At 40.4% G+C, this 26,598-nt stretch overlaps 1 protein-coding gene across 2 annotated transcripts in view; it reads left to right on the forward strand.

Annotated features, from left to right (window-relative positions):
- The first annotated feature begins 2,511 nt into the window (after positions 1–2,511).
- The window catches only part of SUGT1 (SGT1 homolog, MIS12 kinetochore complex assembly cochaperone), a 29,783-nt gene continuing 5,696 nt past the window's right edge, over positions 2,512–26,598 (forward strand). The window contains exons 1-10 of one of the 2 annotated variants that reach the window (XM_054191172.1): positions 2,512–2,649; positions 2,736–2,781; positions 6,651–6,741; positions 7,442–7,511; positions 7,867–7,937; positions 14,960–15,013; positions 17,052–17,068; positions 18,087–18,121; positions 18,722–18,818; positions 19,869–19,976. In XM_054191172.1, coding sequence (XP_054047147.1) covers positions 2,618–2,649; positions 2,736–2,781; positions 6,651–6,741; positions 7,442–7,511; positions 7,867–7,937; positions 14,960–15,013; positions 17,052–17,068; positions 18,087–18,121; positions 18,722–18,818; positions 19,869–19,976 — 621 coding nt within the window. In that variant the 5' untranslated portion in view covers positions 2,512–2,617. Of the gene's footprint in view, positions 2,650–2,735; positions 2,782–6,650; positions 6,779–7,441; positions 7,512–7,866; positions 7,938–14,959; positions 15,014–17,051; positions 17,069–18,086; positions 18,122–18,721; positions 18,819–19,868; positions 19,977–26,598 lie in introns of both variants that reach the window. The other variant, XM_054191179.1, reaches the window with a different exon arrangement.

Raw genomic sequence — 26,598 nt, forward strand, 5'->3', positions numbered from 1 at the left:
TTTTTCTGTATTTACTCTGAAATGTTTTTTATATTATTGTAGTGTTTTGATGGTCATCATAAATAACCAAAATACACTGAGGAATGGGACAATGTCATTAATCAGTGTGGGTCTGGTGGGACACGAGCAATTCACAAATCACTTCTGAACAGACTCCAACACACCCAACATGCCCTGGGTATCCTTTGAAATAGCGATACTGTATGTTTTTGTAGCTCCAGTGAAAGTTGAGCTAAGTTCAGAAATGGGACTTAAACTTCTCCTTTTCTGTCACTTCCCAATATGTTACAGACAACAATTCAAAGCTTTGAATGTCATTCTGGAGTGCCATTCGTTGCAAAGGTCTTTGTAGCTCCTATAACACAACCGTTGGCCCAAACTTCTAGGGCTTCAAAACCTTGCATATTGCAATGTCTCAACAGAAGGTGAATTAAAAATAAATACGATGCCTGGTAAGATTCATGGAATGTAAAATTAAAGGGAATATGACTTTCTATGATTGAATTCATGTTAGGAGTTTTATGGATTGGTTCATAAGGTTAAAGACAAGCACATGAGTACTAGAAAAACTAGTGGGAGCAGAACTAGGCAGAGACAGTTTGGTCTAGTTGAATACATGTAACTCTACAAACTGTACGGAACAAGCAGTTCTTTGCCACAGCCGCCCTGTTTCTTGGCAGTTGAAAACACCCTGCTTAAGTCAATGTTTCTTCCCTCTGACTCCCATGCAGTCAAGCTTCCACCTGCAAATCCCAGGTGTTTCACCCCATTTTCAGGAAGGCTGGGCATACCCACACCGAAGCTGCCAGCTTGACCGGGGGTTGTTTATCTGGCAGCGCTCCCCGCTGCTGGGGAGGGCTGGCAATATGGCTAGGAATGTGGGTAAGCATGAAGGATGCTGATCTGATACAGTTCTCATCCTGAGGGCTATTTCAGATTGAGGAAAGCACTGGAGAGGGAGGATAGCTTTTTTTAATTCAGGTTAAAATAGGGACTTTTTCCTGTAGTGCAAGTATTTCATAATACTAGGAAACCTGATGTGATAACGCTTGACTGACATTTTGAAAAGCAGGGATGTTGTTTTGCCAATTTACCGGAAACCTGGAAAATAAATTAAAAAAAAAATAAATCACTCCTTAAGGTTACAACTTTGACAACAAAACCTCTTGCCATAGATGCAACTACGTTACAAAGGAAAAATGATTTGTCTCCTTAGTTTGTATCACTTGGAGAAGCAGAGAAAATCTCCAGCAGACGGTAACAGTGTCTCCAACAGCAGACTCGGTTGTGTAACAAACAGTAAATGAAAATCACTCCCTTCCCATGTCCCTTAGGCTCCAGTCTGCCAGCCGGGTGTATCTGTACTTCTAGCTCTCCTTAGAATCATAGAATTGCCTAGGTTGGAAGGGACCTTTCAGATCATCTAGTCCAACCATCAACCTAACTTGGACAAAAAACATCACTAAACCATCCCCCTAAGCACTATGTCTACCCGTCTTTTAAATACCTCCAGAGACAACAATTCCACTATTTCCCTGAGCAGCCTGTTCCAATGCTTGACAATGCTTTCGGTGTAGAAATTTTTCCTAATATCCAATCTAAACCTCCCCTGGTGCAACTTGAGGCCGTTTCCTCTTGTCCTGTCGCCTGTTACCTGGGAGAAGAGACCGACCCCCACCTCTCTACACCCTCCTTTCAGGTAGTTGTAGAGAGCGATAAGGTCTCCCCTCAGCCTCCTTTTCTCCAGGCTGAACAACCACAGCTCCCTCAGCCGTTCCTCACAAGACTTGTGCTCTAAAAAGACTTTTTATCCTTACTAGGACAAAGGATGGGAGAAGCTGGAATAAATAATAAAAGCGGAGTTTGGGCAATGCCTTTGTGCCTGTGGCAGCGGCCAAACACAACCCACCATCTCAAATCCCAGCCACTGCTGACTCAGAAAGGGAAAAAATGAGGCCGCCGTTCTTTTCTGCAGGCGTGTGAGGCTGCGGAGGAGAAAAAAAAAGGCATTTTTTTGCCTGAGGCGTTTCACGGAAGGCAGCCCGGGGAGGAGGACGGAAGGAGGCCTCAAGCTGCCAGCGCCGGGCCCGCCCGGGCGGGAGCTGCCCGGCGGCGCTCGCTGAGGCGCGGCGATCGCCGGCACCCGCCGGGCTGGGCCGAGAGGCGGCGCCGGAGCTTCAGGCAAGCCCGGCGCCTCCTGGGCGGCCTCAGCCTTCACCCCCTCGCCCTTCCCCTCAGGCTCGCACTCCAAATGGCGGCTGCGCGGCTTCGCCAACCGCCCGCTCTTCCCCCGTGTCTGCGCGGACCCTGCTTGGGAAGCCCTGCAGCAAGCTTCGTCAGTGAAGGCGCCACCATCATCTCCCTCAGGGCTGCCGTAAGGGGCAAAAGAGGCGCGCGGAAAGGGCTCCGGGATCGCCTCTGCCACGGCCGGTCCTCCAACTCTACGGCGAGGAGGCGCGCTTGCCTCGGTAGCTACCGCTGAGCCCCGCCTCGCCCGGGGAGGCGCGGGAGGAGCTTGCAGGGCCGCATCCCGTCAGGCCTTGCGGCGGCTGCGGCCTTGGGGTTCGGCGCGCGGGTGCCGCGGCGGCTCCAGAAGTTTCCCGGGGGGGCGGGCGCCATGGCGGCGGCGGGAGCGGCGTCCCCTCCGCGGTGAGCTCCCATCGCTGCTTCCTCACCCCGCGCTCCTTCCGCCCGCCCCCGCCTCGCCCTCTCACGCCGCTGTGTTTCCTCGGCAGGTTCTCGGACGGCGACGTCGACCGGGACCCGGCGGCAGCGGTGGAGGTGAGGGCCGGGGTGGGCCGAGCCGGGGTGGGCCGAGCCGAGCCGGCCCGGGCCGGCGGGGGTTCGGGGGCGGTGAGCCTTGTCCCATGGCTGTGTGAAGTTTGCCGGCCTGCCGAGCCGGGGGGTGACGGAGGGAGCCGAGGGGGGAGCGGTACCGGCGGGAGCCCCGGTCTTTTGGGGTGCGGTGCCGCTGGTGGGAGCGAGGGGAAGGGCTGAGGCGAGCGGGGGTGGGGTGAGGGGGTGTCTGGCAGATTTTCTCTTGGAAGCCCCTTTGGGGTGAGGTCTGGCTACCGAGGAGTTCATAGAATCATAGAATGGTTCGGATTAGCGCCCTTCTGTCAAAATACTTGTGTTACCTGCGTTGCAAAAACGAAAAAAAAAAAAAACGAACCCTAAACTTTTTCTTCTGTGTAGATGGTGGTTCAGTTAACTAAATCAATTGCTATTTGCAGTTTAAAAAAAAGCCCCAAGTTTATTGGAGAAATGTATTCAATCTTCATTAGTTTTTATTCTCCCCAGATCTATATTTTTTCCTCTTTCTATATTTTGTGGGGAACAGAACTGAATTTCATTTCATCTCGAAGTAAGAAATAATTTTTTTTTACGGTGAGAACAGCCCTTCACTGGAACAACCTCCCTAAGGATGTGGTAGAGCCCTCATCACTGGAGGTTTTCAGGATGCAACTAGACAGGGTGCTAGATAACCACACCTGGGCCTTTCCCCCAAAAAGTTGGGCAAGGTGGTCTTTTGAGGTCCCTTCCAACCTGGCCTGTTCTATGATTTTACCCATTAACAGTTATTAACGTGCTTTCAAAGGTTGTTTTTACTTAAAACAGAGGGTTAATGAGAAGACAGAACTGGAGGGTGGATAAGCATTTCCATTTAACGTACTTGGAAGGGGGGAGGATGTAAAGGGTTAGTTCTGCTTCAGTAGAGTAGGTGGCAGAAGCATAAGATGATGCTGAATTATCATTCCATAAGGAAAATGGTGAAGCTGAAAGTTCTTTGGGGTTTAGGATGTAGCTTGTAAAAGTTTTTCAGAAGATAAATGATATCTAAAAAGCAATTTGGAATAAACAAATATATTTGGCATAGTAAAACTAGTTTAAGATCTAAAAAACAAGTCTTTCCAATTGCGGAGGGGAAGAAACCATCCCACCACCAAACAAACCAAAAAAAACCCCAACACCAAAAGGCCTTTCGAAGTATTAAAGAATACTATCAGAATGTGCATTTAGGTTTTTTTCTGTATTTACAGAGCTGCTTTGCTTTTCTAGTTTATATTTCAGTTCTTTGTACATTCAGTGCTTCAAAACAATATGTAACACATTCTGTGGGCAATATTTGCTACCTGATACAGTAATACTGGTGTCACTTGTGTAGCCTTTTTGAAAAGTACTGAATTGAGTAGGCAGATTGTGCTTGATAATCTCTGAACTGCCAAGTCCCGTAGTGCAATGTAGCGTTTTGCTGACTTAGAAGCTTGGGTCTACGGGTAGTACACCATGTTTGCACGACCTTAGGTGTGGTCTTTTAGCTCATGTGCTTAATATTTCTAATCTAGGACATGATACCCTATAAATGGTGCTGTGTAATGCTTCCATGCCTGAAGCGTGGCGTGGCATTTCTGCTCTGTGTCGTCAGGACTCTTAAGTCCTTTAAGTCCTGGAGAGCATGCTTCAGCTTTCTGCACCTGGATCTGATACAACTGAAAGGTCATCATCCATCTTTAAATACCATCTGAATGATAAAGCTGTAAACTCTTTAAAGACTTTTTTGGCATTTTAAATTGAAAAAATAGTTTACTGTGTGGAATAAGGATGTTTTCTAGTTACTCTTCAATGCGAGTGGTGATGATTCAGGAGACAATCAGAATTGTATGTTAAAACAAACATTCATTGTTTTGGTGTTTTGCCAAATGAGAAACAAGGGTGCTGACCCTCTTAGATTCAGGCACTAGTGACTCAAAAAACCGAAAATACCTTTAATTCACACAAACTCCTTATCATGAGCATGGAGGGACATGAGAGGTCCCAATGTATTTAGAAATATGTTTGCAACTTGGTTGCATGGTAAGGGCCTTTAGAGTAAAAACATGTAGAGAGCACATACTTGAGAGTTTGAAGACTAGGTCTAAGCTTGTTCTAAGTGACTGTTGCTCATGTCCATAATCTGGAGTTCGTGGCGCTCGTCAAGTATTACTTGGCTGTCTTCTCAAATAGCTGTATTATAGGAGTAACTTTGCATGTGTGTGAGTGAGATGTCACAACTTACTGCCAAAAAGCCAACGAAGAGGTGAGTTTCATGCTCTTCAGGATGCTTGGGTTTGGGTTTGTTTTGGTTTTTGTTTTTGTTTGTTTTTTGTTTTTTTTTCTTTCCTGGTGTGAGGGCTAGTTCTGCAGAGGAATCCATTCGTATGTTGTGCGGTGGTTCTAATCAGGGCTTCTGTCATCAGCGTAAATCACAGGAACTAATGTTTGGAGTGAGAGGTGACCTGTCACAGAAGTGACTCTGCTTGTGAAGTGCCCGTAATGTTCAGTATCAGAGTCAGACCGTGCTTGGTTTTGAGGATCAAAAGCTGTACTTCACCTCTCAGCATAATACGCACCTATTTTATTATATGTGTTACCTCATGTCCATCCCGTGTGGAGTACCTATAGCCATGAATATTTCTGTAATGACTGCTTTTACATGGCTTTAAATCTTAAGAGGGCATCTGTATAATTTGATCAAGTGTTGCTGGTTACAACTGTCTACTTCTTGCCACTTTCTTTAGAGACCCCAAATGTTTTAGAAGCATATGCTGTACCTATTTGTATTTTATGCTAATAAAAACTCATGCTACTGCTAAAAAAAAGCTGTTGTTGCCACTTAACTCCTAGTTGGCGTGTTTTGTGTGACAGCTGTGAAACAGAGCAAGGTACTCATCTGAATTAAAACTAAGGCAGGTCCTTCTGCTCTTTTTCTCTGTCTTGGTGGGACAGTGTTCTGGCAGCTGCACTCTACTAATATTCATGCAGGTTTGAAGCCTGTATCTTAGCCACCCTCGAGCTTGCTAAATTCTGAGTAGGGGTCCAGTCAACTTAGTAAACAGAGTTACTGTACTTAGCGATGTACTCTAGTGGCTTTGGAAGACCTACTGTTTTCTAGCGAAGAGAAGAACTTATCTCATTAATAAGGGGGGAATTGCAGATGCTCTTTCCAGGTGTGTGCATCGAGTCATTGTGATTTTATTCTGTTATGCAAAAGTCATAAACTTTTCTCATAGTGAGCATACTATTATTATTTCAATCTGTATACCCAGTGATTCCCCTAGCAAGGGACTACTTAATGCTTATTTCCATTGTGCGATATTTCCTGTGAGGCCTGTGCTGCATAAGTCTTTTGTTCTCCTGTTTTTGTGCTCAGCATAAATCGGAACGATTTCCTGTGCTCACTAATATCATGTAATGTGGTATTTCATCATGTGTTACAATGCTTTGAGTGTGTTATCCCCACACAAGTGTTTTGACACACTGCATGTTGATTTCCAAAGTCCTGATCCTGCAGTGCTTCCTCAAATCCAGCAGATTTCTGTACAAAAATGCTGAGAATTGTAGGAAGGTCTTTGGAATATGGAGGATCATGTGTGTGTTAAGACTTCATGTTTAAGGCAGCTGAAAGTCCTGTTTCCTTGAAAACAGGCTCCTTGAATTTGATACAATTAGCAGGTTCCTTGTACTTCAAGATTTAACGTTTAAGCTTTGTGAGTGAGAACTGCGCGACAGGTAAACGGTCATTCCACTTAGGATATTTTCTTCTGAAAAGTCTCTTAATTGACAGGTGACTTCTGAGGTGCCATTTCATGTTTTTCGATGTGTCTTTACAGGAACTGACAACAGCTTTGGAGAAGAATCCAGATGATGCCGAATGTTATTGTCAACGAGCTTATGCTCATATCCTTCTACAGAAATATGCTGGTAACATCTTCAGACAACACTGAGAATCCTCTTACAAGTATATTATGACATGTTCTGTACAGAAGATATCTTAAATCTGCAGCCAAATATAGTAGTAGCAGAAAGTGTTATTTGTAACTTAATATGCTGATTCTACAGTTAGGGCATAATTTTACAGGTTTTTTTGATTGTTTTGTTTCTGCAAAACTTGCAATGAATTGGGTTCTCTGCAGTCCCAGCTTTCCATTTGATTTTAGCCTAGTATTATCTTGGCACCTTTTTTTTTAAGCAGAGTTATTAGGCAGATTTTAAGTTTTGTGTTGTAAGCATCTTCCATCCTTATGTTTTTGGTAGAGACTGAATCCTGTCATGGTAGGAATGTGGTAACTGAATAATGCCTGGGAAAAAGATTAACTGAATAACTTAAGATTTGGTCTATTTGGTTTTTTTACAGCAAAAACCAAACAAACAGGTTCACACTTCAGATCTAAGTAGAGGATTTCACTAAGTCATGCCTTGTCTTAAATAGAGCTAGCTCTGTAGCTGAATGAAGGGTTCACCCGTAGCAGCTGTGGCTGGATTTAATTCAGTGTGACTTGTGTGCAACTTAAGAAAGCTAGCATCGTACACCTTCCAAAATTTTCACTACTAAAAGACTCGCAGTTTGCTGCTTTTTATAAGATGTTATTATGTTCCTCACCTTTAAACTGACTTCCAACAGATGCAGTTGCAGATGCAAAGAAGTCCCTAGAACTCAACCCCAGTAATGCTGTAGCTCTCCTTAGAAAAGGGTATGTATCATATATTGTGTTTTGGTAATATTGTGATAATCTGTAGGGCAATATTAGCATTTGGATTATGGCTCTATACAGGCTTTTTGCAACACCATGAATGAATAAATTTAATGCCATACTGCTTATAACCCATCCATAATAAAGCTGCGGTTGTAAGAAGCAAATTAGTTTGGGGTGTTTACCTTGACGTTATCCTGGCCTTTTCAAATACACACCTCTTTGTCGGTTTAAATTCTTACATGTGTAATTTTAACCAATATAGTGTGTAAACTAAGGATGTTGTGATCTTCAGAATATCAATTAGATCGAAAAGTAATTACTGTTTCCTTGTGTTTTCCTTTATTCATGTCAGGTTAGGTGAATACCATACCAAAAACTATGCATCTGCATTACAGTCTTTCAGAGAGGGACAGAGGTTGGACAGTAAGTATTACAATTTCTTGTGTGCGCAGTACTTCATTGCTAATGAGAAAAAACCTTTTTCTAATGTGTTAGCTGAAAGTAAAGATAAAGGCTTTCTTTTCTTTAGAAGGCTAATGAATTAGGTGCCTGATTTGAGATGTCTGGCTTTTGTAGAGGTTTTTGTAATCACTGCATTAAAGAGTAAAACTGCCTAAAAATGTGTATCAAAATTATTAGCAAGTGGTATATGAATTTATTTTTTTTCTTTATAAAATGGGCGGTGTTTCCCTGCTTCCTGGAGGTCACAAATAAATGGTGGCAATGTCAAGTAGAAAAGCTTCTGAATGGAAAAGGCTCCTTACATGCAGCTGGAATTTCTTAGTAGTTAAACCATTTGATAGACTGGTCTTCAGAAAGGACGTGTACCTTGATGGGTGTTAAAACTGGCAAAAATGGATTTTTACCTCACATTTGGTATCACTTAATTACAGAAGCGTAGTTACTATCTGTCTCTTTCTTGAAGTGTTAGCCTCCCAGCTGGACTCACACATGTTTTAGTTTGCGGAGAATTAGAGCTTTTTTTAAAAATCTGATTTTCATCTGGAAGCAGGAAGGGAGTAGATCAATACAGAAAGCTTTGGTAGAAGTTATGGGAATGCATACTGCAAAACAATTGCAAGATCACAGAATCATGGAATGGTTTGGGTTGGAAGGGACCTTAAAGATCATCTAGTTCCAACCCCCCTGCCATGGGCAGGGACACCTCCCACTAGAGCAGGCTGCTCAAAGCCCCATCCAGCCTGGCCTTGAACACTTCCAGGGATGGGGCAGCCACAGCTTCTCTGGGCAACCTGTTCCAGTGCCTCACCACCCTCACAGTAAAGAATTTCTTCCTAATATCTAATCTAAATCTCCCCTCTTTCAATTTAAAACCATGAGCCCTCATCCTATCGCTACACTCCCTGATCAAGAGTCCCACCCTGTCTTTCCAGTAGGCCCACTTTAGGTACTGAAAGGCCACAATAAGGTCTCCCTGGAGCCTTCTCCCTCAGCCTGTCTTCATAGCAGAAGTGTTCCAGCCCTCTGGTCATCTTTGTGGCCCTCCTCTGGCCCTATTCCAGCAGGTCCATGTCTCTGCTGTGCTGAGGCCCCAGAGCTGGAAACAGTACTACAGCTGGGGTCTCACCAGGGTGGAGTAGAGGGGCAGAATCACCTCCCTCGACCTACTGGCCATGTTTCTCCTGATGCAGACCAGGATACGATTGGTTTTGTGGGCTGCAAGCATGCACTGCTGGGACATGTTGAGCTTCTCATCAGCGAACATCTCCAAGTCCTTCTCTTGAGGGCTGCTTTCAATCTGTTTTCCTCCCAGCCTGTATTTGTGCCTGGGATTGCCATGACCCATGTGCAGGACCTTGCACTTGGCCTTGTTGAACTTCATGAGATTCGCAGAGGCCCACCTCTCAAGCCTGTCCAGGTCCCTCTGGATGGCATCCATTCCCTCGAGCATGTCAGCCACACCACACATCTTGGTGTTGTTGACAAACTTGCTGAGGATGCACTCAATCCTTCTGTCCATGTCGCCAGCAAAAAATGTTAAACAGCACTGTTCCCGGTACCGATCCCAGAGGAACCTCTCTCATCACTGGTCTCCACCTGGACATGGAGGCATTGACCGCAAGTCTTTGAGTGCAGCCATCCAGCCAATTCCTTATCCATCAAATCCATGTCTCTGCAGTTGAGAGACCAGGATGTTGTGTGGAACAGTGTCAAACGCTTTGCACAAGTCCAGGTAGATGGTGTCAGTTGCTCTTTCCTTATCCACCAATGCTGTACCCCTGTCGTCGAAGGCCACCAAATTTGTCAGGCATGACTTGCCCTTGGTGAAGCCATGTTGGCTGTCACCAATCACCTTCTTATTTTCCATGTGCCTTAGCACAGTTTCCAGGAGGATCTGCTCCATGATCTTGCCAGGCACAGAGGTGAGACTGAGTGGCCTGTAGTTCGCCGGCTCCTCCTTTTCACGGAATCTTCACGGAATCTTCAGAGTTGGAAGGGACCTCTAGAGATCATCTAGTCCAACTCCCCTGCTAGAGCACCTACTTGTTTTTTCCCCTTTTTAAAAATTTCCCTTTTCCAGTCAGTGGGAACTTCACTGGACTGCCATGGCTTCTCAAATATGATGGATAGTGGCTTAGCAACTTCATCCACTGATTCCCTCTGGACCTGTGGATGTATTTCATCAGGTCCCATGGATTTCTGCACCCTCAGGTTCCTCAGATAGTTTTGAACATGATCTTTTCCTGCAGTGGGGGGTTCCTCATTCTCCCAGTCCCTGCCTTTGCTTTCTGCGCCTTGGGTGGTGTTACTAGAGCACTTGCTGGTGAAGACTGAGGCAAAAAAAAACAACCCTCAAAAAGGCCAAGTACCTCAGCCTTTTCCATATCCTGGGTAACCAAGTCTCTTATTCCTTCCGGAGAGGGCCCATGTTTTCCCTAGTCTTCCTTTTATCACTGACGTACCTGTAGAAGCTTTTCTTGTTGCCCTTGACGTCCCTGGTCATATTTAATTCTCTCTGGGCTGTAGCTTTCCTAACCTGATCCCTTGCTGCTCAGACAATTTCTCTGTATTCCTAACAGGCTACCTGTCCTTGCTTCCACCCTCTGTAGGCTTCCTTTTTGTGTTTGAGATTGTCCAGGAGCTCCTTGTTAATCCATGCAGGCCTTCTGGTGGTTTTGCCTGACTTCTTTGTTGGGATGCATTGCTCCTGAGCTTGAAGGTTATCTTTAAATATTAACTAACTTTCTTGGGCACCTCTTCCCTCCAGGGCTTTATCCTATGGTACTCTACTCAGGAGATCCCTGAAGAGGCCAAAGTCTGCTCTCCTGAAGTCCATGGTAGTGAGCTTGCTGTGCACCCTCCTCTCTGCCCTCTAGTGGTTGTGATGTCTTTCTCTTTTCTTTTCTCATATCCCCCATATTTTAAATCACTCACCCCATTCCATCCCTTCCCAACAGCAGAAGAACATAGTAAGAAAAGTACCTCGAAAGGTTACACAGAGCAAAGTGTGCTAATCTGATAAGCATTTTCATGGTCTCAGATGTTTCTAGTGTGCTGTCTTATCTGTAACAGTGGCTGGGACCTGAAGGTTTAGCAAAAATGTAATTACTTTGCTTCCCCCAAATAAGTGATCTGCTTCTCTGATCTAAAACTGGAGTTTCATGGGAGTGTAAGCTAATTTATATGCTTGCTGCCAAGTGATTGTGCTCCCTCCCACTCTTGTGCTTGTTTAGCTGCTTCTTTCAATGCTTTAAGTCTTCAGAAAACTACTATTTTTAAAGTATTTTCCCCCTGGATTAATGTGTTGAAATAGAGCAATGAAGGGTCTGACTGCTGAAGCCTACAGAAGTGAAGCTGCAGAGCAGCGTTGGGGTAATGGTGGTGGAAGGGGGATGTGGTGGAATTGCAGCAACTGTTAGTTGTCAGCTTAGGCTGCTCTGGAATAGGAGTTAAAATATAAGACATTGCCTAAAGTTCTTTCAGTTTTGTTAGTTTGGATAACTAGATAGTCTCCACTAGTTTGTACACTAAAAAGACAAGCACGTCTGCAGTCTAGCCAAGTTCTCTAGTATTTTCCCGTGAAAGGAAGTGATTCCTTCCAGTGACTTCTGTAGCTTTCCTTACTTGATAGGTAACTTTTCATACATCTCCAAACTCATCGCTCCTGAACTTAATTAATTTAATGATTAATCTGTATTTTTTTCATATTCTTGCACCACCCCAAGCAATCACTGTCAGTTTGAGCCTTTTCACATGTATGGATTTTGTCACCTTTCTGGTTTGTCAGTTGGACTGTTTAAAATCCAGGTTATACAAAAAACGTCCTCAGGTGAGAGTATCACTTTTTTTTTTTTGGTTCTGTTTAACCTCATGTCCTACTTATGTTGTAGGGTGCAACAGCACACAGAGCTGCAGGACCGTCTTAGCTAACTCAGAATCCCTGAAATACAGCACATCCTTTTCCTGTGTTGAATTGCTTGACTTCTACCTTTTTGAATTTAATTTGCCATTGTTTTGCTGCTTACCCAGTTCAAGTGTTTCTGAAGCTTCCCAGTCCTTCCTGATTACTCTCGCATCTGAAGGTAGTTTCCGCTGTGCTTCCTGTGTCTCGTTACAAAATTCTGTGACCTGCTGTGAGATGAGGACTCTCCTGAAGGCCTTTTTACAAATACATATTTTTAGTTGATTCTTTTCCGTGTATTACCTAATTTGCTGGCAAGTTTATGTCAGTAATAGAATTTGCCTTTGCATTTCTGTGGAATGTTTGATGGATCCCAGGTGAAAACAATTGTGAGCATAAGCATTTTAGAAGAACAATTAACTTCCAGTTAAATGCAGCTAGTGCAAAACGAACAAAGCGCAGAGGGAAAATTTGCCACATACGGCTAAGCAGGTGATAAAGAGGGAAGACTTTAGCTGTTCCTGCCTCAGAGAGAATTGCTGTGGTGGGGAATTCTTTGCTGGCAAGGCTGGTGTCTTTGCCACGCAAGGGGGTGGAAGTACACCGGTATGTTTTTCTGTTCCTTGCTCATGTAAGGATCTTAGTCGGGAATGCTAACAATGATGAGCTTCCTACTTGTGCTCATTACTGGTAGGCCTGACAGGCCCAGGGTACTACAGCAAGCTTCCCATTACCCACCTACGGTGATATCTAAATATGGCTTGACGTGATGAATTGTTAAATGTGCAATGTTTCTATTTTATAAAATAACATTAGGAAACAAGATTTCTTTCACTTAACCGTGAGACTAGACGCATGTGGATTTGTGGAGTTCATTAATGTGCCTTAGATTGAAAAAGCAGTGTGATCTGTTACTTTTCAGTATGTTATGTGGATTTAGGACAATTATAATCAAACTTTCTTGGGTTTTTTTTGCTGTCACTGCCTAATGAAATTAATAAAGGTGTAATGTGCCAATTTTTTAAAGAAACATCTTAGTACGTACTTTTCTTATATTCCAAGAGTTAGTAGACGATCGGTAAGTGAAGACCCAGTTAGGCTTTCTGAACTAGAAAGTTGTTAGTAGAAATTGTTGGTAAGTTCTTTGGGAGAATAACACAATTATAGAGCACACAAAAAAAATTCTTTTGCCTCAAATTATAAAATGTGCTGAGCTGCAGGGAAAGAGGCAGTGGCTGGTGAGGGGGGTCTTCTAGGAAAATGGGGCAGATAACACTGGACCTTTCTCTTAAAATTTGTGTTACATAGTTGAAAAGAGAATTTCTCACCTGCTGCTGAAAGTCAGAGGCTGGATCAGTGGAGACTTGACTCAGTTTCTTTTTGCTTAGACTCCTGAACTAATTTCATTTAATTCCTCTTTTGATTAATAAACTTTGTTCCCAGATGCAAAACTTAGCATCCATACCCTAAAAAGACTCCTAGTTTTTAAAATTATAGATTAAATTAGGTTGCAGGGAAGCTCTGGAGCTCATCTAATTCCATGCCCTGGCCAAAGGTAGTATTAACTTTGAACTTGTGTGTGTTTGCTCAGATCCTTCTACTGCGGATTTCCAGGTATCTCCAAGGCTGAAGATTCTACAGCCTCTTTAGGCAACCTGCTCCACTGTTTGACCACATTTTTAGTAAAGAATTTACCTTCTCTGATCAGAACTTACTTTGCAGCATGTTGGGTCCTTTGCCTCACTTCCTTTCCCAGTGTACTTCTGAGAACAGTCTGCCCTCAGTCATCTTGAATACCTTAAGTGTACATTAGATAATTGAAGACAACCCTTGGATATCCCAACAGAACCCTTTGACAGTTAACTTTGGTAAACTCCATCTGAAAATAGGAATCTTCTTTCCAGGATTTGTTAGGATTATAGAAAAGACAGTGCAGTCAGTGACTGATTCTATTGTAACGTCAAGACAGCCATATTGTTTGAATTTTTACTTTTTTCTAGCAGGAACTGAGAGGTAACATAAATGTTATGTAGCTTAAAATTTAGGTAACTTTTAAGATTACTGTTGGGGATGGCAGAATAAAAGGGAAGGGGAGGTGGCCTTAGAAGTGGCATAGCAATTTTAAGGCCTAAGGCACACCTTAAAGTTGATGTATGTTTTATATTTGAAGGGGTTGCTGTGACTACTTTGCATAACTGCAGTGGAGTCACACTTACGTGCATGTCTGCTGGGAACTCTTCTTTCTTTTGAACCTGTTCAAGCCCTTTGCTGGGTAGTTGACTGTGTGAACTCCCTCAGTGTGAATTCTCTCTACTGTAAAAAGATAAAAAGTTTAGCTATTCTTAGTAGTTGGTCAGTAACATTGCCACTTTTTTATTTTCCTGACTGTGAGAGATTTTTCTGGGAATTTTGTTGAAATAAGGTGATCACTCCATCGTTACACCACTACCTTTATTTCTATCTGGAGAGCTTGCTTCCTAGAATATCAAGGTCTTAGCAAACTTTTCTGTGATTTTGATTCATAGAGTGGAATGACCACCTACGTATTCCTAACATCCCTGAAACTTCAGATGTGTTTCTAAAGTTTGTGTAAAACCAGCAGGAGAAAATACATGGTGTTTGTGAAAACTTGTGCAACTTTTTCCTAAGAACAGACTGTCTCTTCCGATATTCCTCTAGAGAGGAAGCATGTGACTGAGTGTTTGGAAAAAAAAATATCTTAAGAATAATGGAAAAATATGTAAAACTGTACTTCTTGCTTTCTAAAGAGTTATATAGAGGTTGAGCAGACTGGAAAGCGATAGTGTATTTGGGTCAATTCAAAGAAAATCGAGTGTCCTACAAATTAATTTGAAGTTAATTAAATGTAACAGAGTTAAATATTTTTACACAACTCTACTATTTAAAATTTTAACTGGAATGACAGGTTACAAGAAGATAATTGGGAATAATACTGTTTTTTAGTAAATTGATGCGAGTTTGGGATGAATTTCTTCCAATTGGCAGTTGTGAGAAATTGTTCTTTATGCAATATGTGTAGTTCTTGAAGAGTTTTAATGTTACTGTGTTTGATCTCTTCTAGATGTAGATGATACCTTTAGTATTTGGATTAAAAGATGTGAAGAAACACTAAACGGTAAGAAAAAACACACTTACTTGATAAGGGGTTTGATATGCCCTGTGCTTTGGAGCTGTGTCATGTTTTTTCAAAGACTTGCAGCTTATCTCTTACTTACAACAAAAGAAATTTTTGTTTAAAAAAAAAAAAGTCAATTTTTCCTATCTTTTGTTTCTCTCAGACTATATATCCTGAACGCTTCTATGCCTCAGATTTAAAGGAACACAAATACTGGGTTTTTAATGTAATAGTTAGCTAGTACAGAGGAGTACGTATTTGAAGTCCAATCTTAAATAATTTTAACTTGCTTTCATATACAACTGCTAGCTAATTTTAACTGGAAGCATGTATCAACTTGCTTTCTAAAACCAGCATCAAAATCAGTTTTTAAGTCTTGCAGAACGTAAAGTTGGAAAGAGAGGTGGAAATTTGGGGATTTTACTCTGATTCCAGACAGTCTGAGAGTGTCTTAGTCAGGTGCTAGTTGCTGCTCTGACGTCTTATCTGTGGTGGTCAGTGAGTGTGAGTATAGGTTCCTTTCATACCTTCCTACAAACTGACATCCCTGGCAATGAAGTCATCCACCAAGCTTAAACTGCCTGTGGATTTTAGTGAGGTACAACACGATAACTGATTTAGTTTTTTTTCCTTCACCTGTTGTGACTTCCCTCCTCTGTGTGGTGCACACAGTAGAAACAATACAAGTTCACATCAACCTCTTGACTAAAAACCAAATAAAAGAGAAGCCTTCTGTGTTGTATAGGAATGAATAAATTTCCGCTTCATGATACATTTTTGCCAGGTTTATTTTTATTTGGAGAAATTAGGGAAGTGATCAGTATGCGTAGTCTTATTTGCAAAGAGTTATCTTGGGTGACAACTTTCTTTGCCCTCTCAAGGAAAGAGGTTAGAATACATGTTTTTCTCTAATGTCATCATTACTTTTTGCAGTGTTTGTCTGGTTCAACTCAGTTGTCCTGTTTCGTCTTGAATATTCATCCCTGTCTTTTCTTTTTTTGAGCCATTATCTTAATTCTCTGATACTCCAGGAAAAATAAATAACATGGAATCATAGAATACCAGGTTGGAAGGGACATAAAGGATTATGTGGTCCAACCTTTCTTGGCAAAAGCACGGTCTAGACAAGGTGACCCTGCACCTTGTCCAGCTGAATCCTAAAAGTGCCCAATGTTGGGGAACCCACCACTTCCCTGGGGAGATTATTTCAATGGCTGATAGTTCTCATTGTGAAAAATGTTCCACTTGTGTCCAATCAGAATCTCCCCAGGAGTAACTTGTACCCATTACCCTTTATCTTTTCCATGTGACTCCTTGTGAAAAAGGAGTCGAAAGAAAGAAAGAAAAACAAGAAACCAAAAAACCCCAACCCCAAAACCTCTAATTTCTTAATTACAACTTTATATTCTTCTTTTTATTAATCTTTATGTCTTTTTAGCTGTACGCATTATAAAGAAGCAAGGGGAAAGTTTGTTTCTTTTCAAACATATTTTAGGAAAAAATGTTTAGAAGGGGAAATACTGAGCTATAGTTTAGATCAAAGTATTTACAATATTATTAAGGCCATATAAGTGAATTTTTCTGCCAGGTTTCTGTCTCATTCACCAATTGCATTGGCCTAGCAGGAGATACAGATTTGATGAGAACTTTGTGCTATTCCTATGGATGGATGATAAACCTAGTACAGACTTACGGGAAGGGATTTTGAAAACTTTTGTATGTTGTGATGTTGCTTTCATTATAAAAGGTTTCTGATAAACGAGGGAAAGTAGTGGAAAGTCTGTTCCTTCTGTTAATCAGAACATGCTCTATATTACAGTTGTTTCATTGCTCAAGTTGCTGATTGAAGTCTGATTAAAAAGTAGGTTGTCATAAAAGCAATATACTAGAGGTAGAACTGACATGTTTTTAACTCGTTACTGTTGAGAGTGAAATAAATGCAGAATGTCTAGAATAACCGAGAAAAGCTAGAATAAATGTATGCCATATACGTTCAATATCTCTCTTCTGAAAGTGCAACTTTCCTTTCTTTCTGCAGCATCACAGACAGAAGCGGTAAGATGTTTTCCTGAATACCTTTACAGTTTCAATTTCTTTGTTAAGCTAAAGCATGGTTCTAAACCTCAGTGGCTTCTTAAAATTTTCAGACTTTAATCTTTTCTATTTCATGCAGTTCTGAAGGATTTAAGTTTTCTTCTAAATGCGTTTTTTTTTTTTTATTTGAGACCAAGGTTGCGAAATTTGAGCCCTGAAAACTTTTAGGAATGGCATTTAAATCTGGCAATTACAGTGCACTCATTGAAGTAAACTTTAACTTTCTTGCTTCTTAATTCTACAAATTAACCAGCTCATCTTAATACTAACTTGCTTGTGACTGCTGGAAAGTAACTTTGTTTTCCAGTAGCCTGCAGGTGGTTTGTGTGGAATTTTTTCTGCTGTAACTTGTTCAGCTTTTAATTTTCTTTTTTATTGGAAATCTTCAGAAGTGGTGTTGAAATAGACCCCCTCTTTTTTTTTTTTTTAGACAAAAATGGGAATTTGCATTGCATGTTCTACTCCCTCTTTCATAGTAATTTCCATTTTTTACATTTTAAGAATAGGATAGAGGAGGAAAGTGTACAGGAAATATGGTGGGTGTATGTAAAGACTGATCTTACAGTTAAAAGGTTTTTATGTTTAAAAGTTATACCTAAGTTCTCAGATCTGTTTCAGGTTTCCTTCCTGACTTTTAGATTAGCAACATAGCCACTGTGTGTCTTTCAGGTATACTTCTTATCCAGGAAGAAAATGAGTTAAAGCTGAACTTACTGCTATTTATAAAGACGTTTTACCAATATATTCTGAGTTATAGACTGACATGTTTAATGTAAACTGAAACTCTTTAATTCTTAATCTGGCATAAATGGCTGGAAGAACAGTGAAGAGCTTTACCTCTTAAGTTAATGCTCATGCATAAATCAAGAGAAGGGCAGCAATCACTGTGAAAATAACTTGTGTCTTTGGAAAGTACTTCATGGTATATTTTCACTCACACTGATGTAACTTTCTTTCCAATGGAATATGCTTCAACTAGAATATGCAGCAGCAACCTCTGCCACCAAAGATCAAGTAAGTTGACTTTTGCTTTACTGTGGGAATTAAAATAATTGACAAGTAGCTATTCTTTGGCTTGGGGATCGGAGAAGCAAGATAATTCGTTTTCTGTAGCTTGAGAACATGGTAGTCTAAGTGAAATGTATTTCAAACTGTGACATTGCTTCTGTTCAGACTGAATTTTACTTTCCGGAGATTATGCCTACTGAGAGAGTGGGGAATGGAGTAAGCATTTTGGATTCTGTTTCTAATTCTCATGCTGAGCTTAATTCAAAGACTGGCCCATTGTGCCTAGTATAGGTAATGTTTTTGAGATGCATTTAAGATCCTGAACTAAAAAGTGCCATTTAATTTATAGAAGGCAAACAATATTATGCATTGGTTAAGAAAGTGACCTAATTTTGATATGCTTCTTGATTAAAAATGATTATTTGTTCTTCAACCACTTATCTTGTCAATTCTGCAACTGATCTGTTAGAGGAAGGGGAAGAAATCTTATTTTCTGTGTCTTCCCTCGTTAAACTACACAATGCACTTTTCCAGCTTTTGGTATTCTTCTGTACATCTCTTTGCAGTCAGTTTTTCCTCTTTCTTATTTTTTTTTTTTCTTTTCAGGTATGACTGGTACCAAACAGAATCTCAAGTAATTGTGACTATAATGATCAAGAATGCACAGAAGGATGATGTCAGTGTGCAGTTCTCAGAGAAAGAGGTGATTTGTGTTGGTTATTGATACGTGTCCCTAGATTCCCTAAGACGCAGTAATTAAACCAGTGAATGTTATCTGCTGCAATAGCATGAAAAAAATGGTACAAGAGGTCCTTTGTCTGAGCTTTTCTATGTACGGTTGTGCTGTAGATGTGTATACGCCCAATCAAGTGAACTGGGATCTGTTGTCCCAGCAGTGTCCATGGGACTTATACACAAACGGTAGTGTAGTGTGCATGCTGCGAAGGAGACATCTCGGTTTTGGCTGCCTGTTTGTTTGGAGGGGTGGAGGAGAAAGTGATCTGGACTTAAAATATTTGAGTATGCATACATCTGGAGTAGGAATGGACAGAAGCAAGGTATTCTAAAAATATGTATGAATGAGTAATACCTTGCTTTAGGACAACTGTAGAAAAAGAGTGAATGTTGGTGGGTGGGTTTTTTCTTGGTTTTGGCATTACAAAAATTGTCAATGGCAGCAACGTATATATTTCAAGGAGGTGCAGTAATCTCTTTATTGTAATACCATGTGCAGTACTGATGATCACGTTTAATTTAGCTGAGAATATTGAAGAATTAAGTTCTTACTTTCAACTAAGTTGCTCCTTCATGAACTACCGGACGTACTCGGTTGTTGCTATCTGCTTTAGATGGTTAAAATTGTGTGAGCACTTGCCACGTAGTTTGCGTGTATTAGAAGGGAAGTTGTGAATTGTTTTCATGTTCCATTATTAATGTGTTGAGACTTCATTTGACATACAATTCTTCAGCCAAAGAATGCAGATCAAGCTGACAAGATAATAGGCTTTTTGAGTGCTTGCTGGCTAAGAATTGAAATCTCTTGTTCATTTTCTAGTGTACTTTAGAAACACCTTATTCAATAATGCAGTAATGTAATGGCATCGTCTGAAATTCTGACACCTGATGCTTTAAGTGCCCCAGTGAAGGGTCATTAATTTAATCACTTAATCTTGGTGCCAAATGACAATGCTTTACTTGGAAATAGAAAACTGCTCTCAAAGATGACCAGAGACGTGTTTTCAACTGTTAACAGATGAATGCATCAGTGAGACTTCCATCAGGTGAAGACTACAACTTAAAGCTTGTTCTTCTTCATTCTATAGTGCCAGAGCAAAGTACATTTAAAGTGCTTTCAACAAAGGTAAGCTTCTTAAAGTGTAAATTATTTCCTTGACTGTCCCTCATGTTGAAAACGCTTCTGCTGTATTGTCTTGTCTCTCTGCAAGTCATAATATCTTATTTTTCATATAGAATTGCTTTTTCTTTCTTCAGGGTGCCTTTCAGCCAATGGAAGGCTTTCTAAACTTGTGCAAATATCAGAAATAGTAATATGGAGCTTACTGAAGTGCAAATGACAGTTATATTGAGGATGGTTTTACTTGTTACTGTAGAAAGAAGACTGGTCTTCACTCTTACAATTCAGGTATCGGGAAAGTATGGACACCCTTTTACTAAACTTTTAGGAGCTGATATTGCCTTTTGAAGCATTGTTGTCTTTGTGTGCCCAATAAATAAAAGTCAGACGTTGAGGATTTCGGTGTTGAAATAATTCTTTAGACTTTCATGACCTTTTCTTGCTGGTAAAGGTTAGCCGTGCAGTTAACTGTTCTTGGCTTTTCAAGAGGGTGTGTTCTGTGCTGTTCCTGGAAATAGTACTTCAAGTGGTAGGAGGCACTTGAAAATCACATGGTGTGAGAGAGAATGCTTTTGTCTCAGTTTTGTTTCTTTTACATTACAGGTATAGAAAAATAAGAAACTGACTGGTCTGGCATAGCATATATTGTCGGTACAGTGCATAGACAGACATATGCTTTGTCCGTAGAGCCAAACATGAATCTCTGAAGCAGGAATGTATTGTTGATTCTGCAGAGCTTTTGGAAATTCCTTTGTGTTCTCCTGTTCCATTTTACCTGTTCCTTTCTCAGAAAGGTACCTATAATAGTTCTTGCATCATTTCAGGGAAGAGGGATTTCAAGATGACAGGAGTGGATTGCTATAGAAAGCTGGTCTTGTTTTTCCACTCCTGGCTCTAAGGAAGCTGGGCAGTTTATGTGATTGAGTCACGTGAGCGTTTACGCTGTGGGAGATGAGCAGAGTGTTCAAAGTATGTAGGAAATCTGCTAGTCTATTAGTATTTGTATAAATTTGAGTGGAATGGGCATGGGCCTTGTCAAGAGGAGTAACCGTGAGGTGTCCTGTTTGCTTTATGTTCCTATCTAGCTTATGTTATACTTCTCACTTGTCTTGAAGTGTACCATTACTTTCATGAAGCATCTGCACTGTTGAAATGAACTTGACTTTGTCTTTCTCTGCTACTGTCTCTAGCCTGGGTTAATTTCTGGAATAACCTCTAGTAGTCTGGAGCCTGGTTTAGATTGAGGTTTATAAAGTGGTGTGAAAGCTTTAGTTTTGTTCAGGCAGTGTCTGAATTGTAAATGTTTTGCATTTGTTTCCAAATGTTACTGTTCCTATGTAGTTGTGAAAGAATATTTTTGAGACTAAATGGGATGAGAGAGAACGCAGGAGGTGTTCTAACAGCAGAATGCAGTGCTTCAACATGTTCTTCCTCTTGCAGAAAAGAACAATATAAGGACACCTGTGAAAGCATAGTGAAGGAAATACAATTTAAATCATGCCCCAGCTAATTCTGGTTCTGACCAGCAGATGGAGTCTGGCTGAAGAAAAACACTTAAAAGCAGGTCTCCGTAAAGCCTGCAAAGACTTCTTTAAAAGTTTAGAATATTTTACTTTGAAAAACATTAAGCACTTCAAGGGAATAGTGTGGCCTTAGTGTTTGAATACTAGAAATTCAGATTTCTTTTCAAAAGTTTTGTGTATGTACTTTCTTCTTATAAGTGGTGTGGAAAATACACAGTTATTACTTTGAGTAAACTATCTTATTACTTAGAACTTCTCAAACGCTTTAAAAATTCTTTTGTACCGTTTACATGAAGTCCTTTTCTAAGGACTTGGAAAGAAAGACATAATTTCATTATCTTCCCAATTACATGAATTTTTTACCGTACACTCCTAAAGAAATTGTATTTTCATGGGATAGGAACAGCTGTGGATTAATAATTTCAGATAAGAATAGCAGCATGTTTTCACTCTGCTTTACTTTGTATTGCTCCTTTGAACGTGTGAGCCACATTGCCATTAGCATCGTGTAGTCTTCACTAGGCAACGAAGAGTCTCGTCTTTCTTTTCCAATTATATGAGGAAATATATGGGGAAACAGAGTCAAATATATGTGCAGGTTATGTGGTGGATAGTTCAGGTTTCCCATGAACTTCATAAAGCTAATAAACGTAATGGATAGAGGATGAAACAGCAGAACTGGCAGATAGTAGAACAATCCTGTGTGTTTTGGTAACTAAGAGAAGCTGGAGAGGGATTTCACAATACTGCTTGAAAATTCAGCATCACTTCAGAAATGCAAAGGAATAAAGGTAAAGATGCAAATTCGGGAGGAGAAAATAGCCTTAATTACATTTGCAGAATTACAAATTCTAAAATAACTACAAAGAGCGAGCAGACAGAACCTACAGACTCTGGGATTGATTCTGGGAACGTTAACAGTGGTGAAAAATGCAGTTGATACCTTAAGAATTGGTTCTTTACTAGCAATGAAATAGAAATTATACCTTTCAGTAAGTCCATGCTGTATCTGGCTCTGAGATACAAAGTCTCTGTTTGGAAAAGAACTGAACTAGCAAAGGGTACAGAGGTAGCACAAATAGATGTTTGGAGGTGTTTGAATGGTTTCTGTATGAGCAGGAGTAAATTAGTGTTCATAATCCGCAGACTTTTGACTTCAAGCTGTGAGTTAGAAGAGGTAAAACACTTGAGTCCGACTCAAGAACAGCATAATGTGTAGGTGAAGTCCAGTTTTGAAATAAAATCTTCATTTCTTTCTTTATGCATTCTGGTATTGTATATACTCTAGTTGTCAACAGTTTTACAGATGATACAGACTGCCTTTAATAGTGGCTGTATGTATTACTGCCATGCTTGGAGACTTTTTTTTACCTAATTCAAAATTTGCTATTTAATAGATAACGCTAGTTGCGAATTCAGCTTTTTATTATTATTATGGTTCTTGCTCGCATTTAGTCATGAGTTACTTAGAATTGCCCCGTGTTGTCCAGCGTATAATTCTTATGATCTAAGGCCTCAACCTAATGTTCATGTAAGAAAATGCTGAATACAACTGTATTGAGTCCTTCTCTTGAGGGAATTGCTATATATGCATGGTATTTTTTTCTTGTAGATGAACAGCACAGTTGATAGATCATAATTAGAACAACTAGATCAATTGATGTTATTGGTTATACTCCTCATGTCAAAGGTGTCTGACTGTAGTAATCTGATAAGCAAAAAGTAACAGCAGCTCCAAAAAGCACCATATAAATTTGAGATTTGTGTCTTACAAATGGAAGCTGATCTGGTCTTTGTCTGTAGCGTGACTTTGTACGCAGTAGGTAGGATTTTGTGTATTTTGGTGGTCATCCCTTAGGAAGAAGCTCTTTGCAATGAGGGTGGTGAGACATTGGAACAGGTTGCCCAGAGAAGTGGTAGAGGCCCCATCCCTGGAAACATTCAAGGCCAGGCTTGGTGAGGCTCTGAGCAACCTGATCTAGTTGAAGATGTCCCTGCTTACTGCAGGGGGGTTGGACTAGATGACCTTTAAAGGCTTCTTCCAACCCAACGCATTCTATGATTCTATGATCCCTAGTTCTGTTCATGTGTCAGGTGAAGTGGGGGAAAAACTGTGCCACACTGAAAACTGTTTAACAGGAGGAAGGTAGCCTTTAGTGATGCAATTTAGTTTTTTTACTTCTTTCCAGAAGAGGGAGCCAAAATGTAAAGGCTGGAGCGAGTTTGCTCTCAGGAAGTTGCCTGTGCGCAGTTATCTTGTAGCTCAGAGTGCATAATATCATCGTGCCCCCTTCATAAAAGTAAAAAAGGCACAAAAACTTCAAATGAATGACTAAATATGTTTAAGACAAAGCTATCTGATCTGTCTCCGTCCAGAAAATACGGCAGGAAAGTAGAAATGCATAAATAGTGTAAGGATTTCTAATGTTCTGAAATAGTTCTTTGTGCACAATCAGCCTCGCTTTCTTTTCCTTCTTTTATTCAGTCTATCAGTCAGTGTTTTGGGGATTCCAGGGGAATATTCTGCCGTGTTCTGTTGGAAACTTGTGTAACGTGAGCACTTCTCTCGGTCTTCTGTTGTGTTCTAGGTGATGCTCAGGGTTTTCTTCTCTGTAGGACCTAGAAGAGGAGCATGAGGACGAGTATGTGCTTTTAGCACGTGTGCTTATGAACTGGAAGGAAACTTGAGATAGTGCTTTCTCTTTTTCATCCCCTCTGCTCTTGCATCCACAAATGGTCTGGGGACAATTACTGTGAGTTTTCAGTTTTCAGTGGTTTGGGCTTTTTGCAAGCAATGACTTGCAGCAATTTAGAGCCATTTGGAAAAGTGGTTTCTTTGATCTCTAATTCAAGGACAGTTCTGGGGTAAAGTTGTGCTGCAAACAGGGGAGGCGTTAGAAATCCTCGGCCTCTTTTACAGTTGACATTTGTTACTTAATAGAGATGTCTGAGGTAGAAGCACGCTCTCAGCAGCTTCATGCCAAGAATATGGTAGTGCGCATCAGTGGAATGTTTCTTTTCCTCAGACCAACATTTTGCCTTGCAAAGTCTGGGAAGAGGCAAAGAGTGAAACTGTTTCAAACACTCTTGGACTGTCGTCAGAGTCTCTATTCAGAGGCGAATGTACACAAATAGATAAACAGAGGAACAGATTTATTTTAACTGAAGTTGGTTCTTACCGTTGCATTCCGATCCTTAAAAGATACTTTCTCATTTTGGATATTTTCATTAAATTGCTTGCAGACACTTCAATGCAGACTTCCCTGCTCTCATGTACTTGTTTTCTCTGTGAGGCTTTAATGCAGATTCATATCTCCCGTATGTATTCTTGAGTGTTTTCTGTAAATTATAAACTGATATTTAAGATATGAGTTGGATACTTTTCTGAAATTTCTTGTGTCTCTTAGGCAGGGCTAGTTGGAGCAATTTCCTGGCTAGACCATAAAGAAACCATCCCAATGATAGGCATGATATTTATTTGGCTGAAAATAAGTTTGATTTTTTTTTTTTCCTTCTTATGAATGCAGGTTGGTGTGGGGCAGGTTTAAACTTGTAAATACTCAGAACTATATTTTAAACAAGCATAAAAGTCAGTGCCCATGCATTATATAAATACATATAGGAAAACTATGCATAAGGGTTTTTCTCTCTCTTAACAGAAGATGGATTGAAGAACTATTGGAATAGCGATTGTTTACATTGAGGAAGCACTAAGAAAGAGTATTAGGATTCCAAAATGATCGGTATTGCTAGCTCATTCTGTAAAATTCAAAATTTTAACAAGTGGTTGCTGTGTAATATCAGCAAGGTGGAAACTTTGACCTTTTTCCACTCAGTTCTCCATAGTACATAGCTGGCAAAGAAACTGAAAGGTGTCCACTAAATCCCTTCTGTTGCAATATATTTGCTACAGAATAAATTTCTTAATGTTCACTTATTTGTGAAAACAAATAAGAGTTGTTTTCATCTCAGTATACTTTATTAAAGTTATGGACCAAAGACCATAGAATTGCCTAGGTTGGAAGGGATCTTTCAGATCATCTAGTTCAATCAATGTATAAAAGGTCTTTGAATAACTGAGATAACAAAACTGTATGTGCATGTGATCTTAGAGGTAAGTTTGAATAGGTCGTACATTTTTAGAAGATAGTGCTGTTTTGTCCTACCCTTAAATTTAGATTACAAAATACATGAGATGATTGCAAAATTACAACTCTAAACACTTAAAATTTACAACTTGGACAAGGCAGTCAGTAGTTCAGTAAATGTCCAAGTAGTTGACTGGAAACCCTGAATTCTCGTGTCTTTGCTATAGCAAAACATCACAATTTAAAAGGGTATTTTTTTGATGCATCTTAATATTAATGGCTGAACTGCTGCTTAATCTTTGCCAGTTCTGATTTCCTTCATCCATCTGATCAGAGCTTGACACAAATTTGACAGTGGTAAGTGAACTTTCCCTTAGCATGGACTGTAAAATATAAAAGAAGTAGAAATCAGAAAAAGAAATTCTTGTAACTCATCAGTGTATACCAGCATCTTCTTCTAGGGAGGAAGGTAAAATTTCTTTCCCTTTTTAATGTTTCTCAGTTAAATTGGCAATGCCTGTCCCAAAACGTAGTAAGTTCAAGTGAAATCTAGTTCATCGAAGATTTAGACTTTTTAACAATAAGCTTCTACCTAGGAAATTAATGTTGGCTAACTAGTCTTGTGTTTATCTGTAACTAAGGGGAGAAATTCTTTCTTAAAACTGGATTAAATCTTCTTTTATGCCAGTATTCTTAAAGTAAGGGGGTTTTGTGTTCTTATACTAACAAATAGTTTAGAATAGCTTTTGAGAGCAACTCTGTGGCATCTTTTCTGATAGGTAGTGCTTGGATTAAGCTGCAAACAAACTTGTGTAAATCTCTGATAGGTTTTAAAAAATCAGTTACTTCTGTGACTAGAAACTTCTCTGTATCCTTTCACTGAGGATCGGGTTTCTTGTAGACGATGAGTCCCCCATTTGACCCTCTTCTCAGAAGGGTAGGTTTCTGTCAAGATGGTATTTCAAACAAATAGTGCATGAATTACTCTATCAAAATTCCATGTTTCTTTTCTTTTTT

Source organism: Rissa tridactyla, chromosome 1 (genome assembly GCF_028500815.1).
Source record: "Rissa tridactyla isolate bRisTri1 chromosome 1, bRisTri1.patW.cur.20221130, whole genome shotgun sequence".
Classification (NCBI taxonomy): Eukaryota; Metazoa; Chordata; class Aves; order Charadriiformes; family Laridae; genus Rissa; species Rissa tridactyla.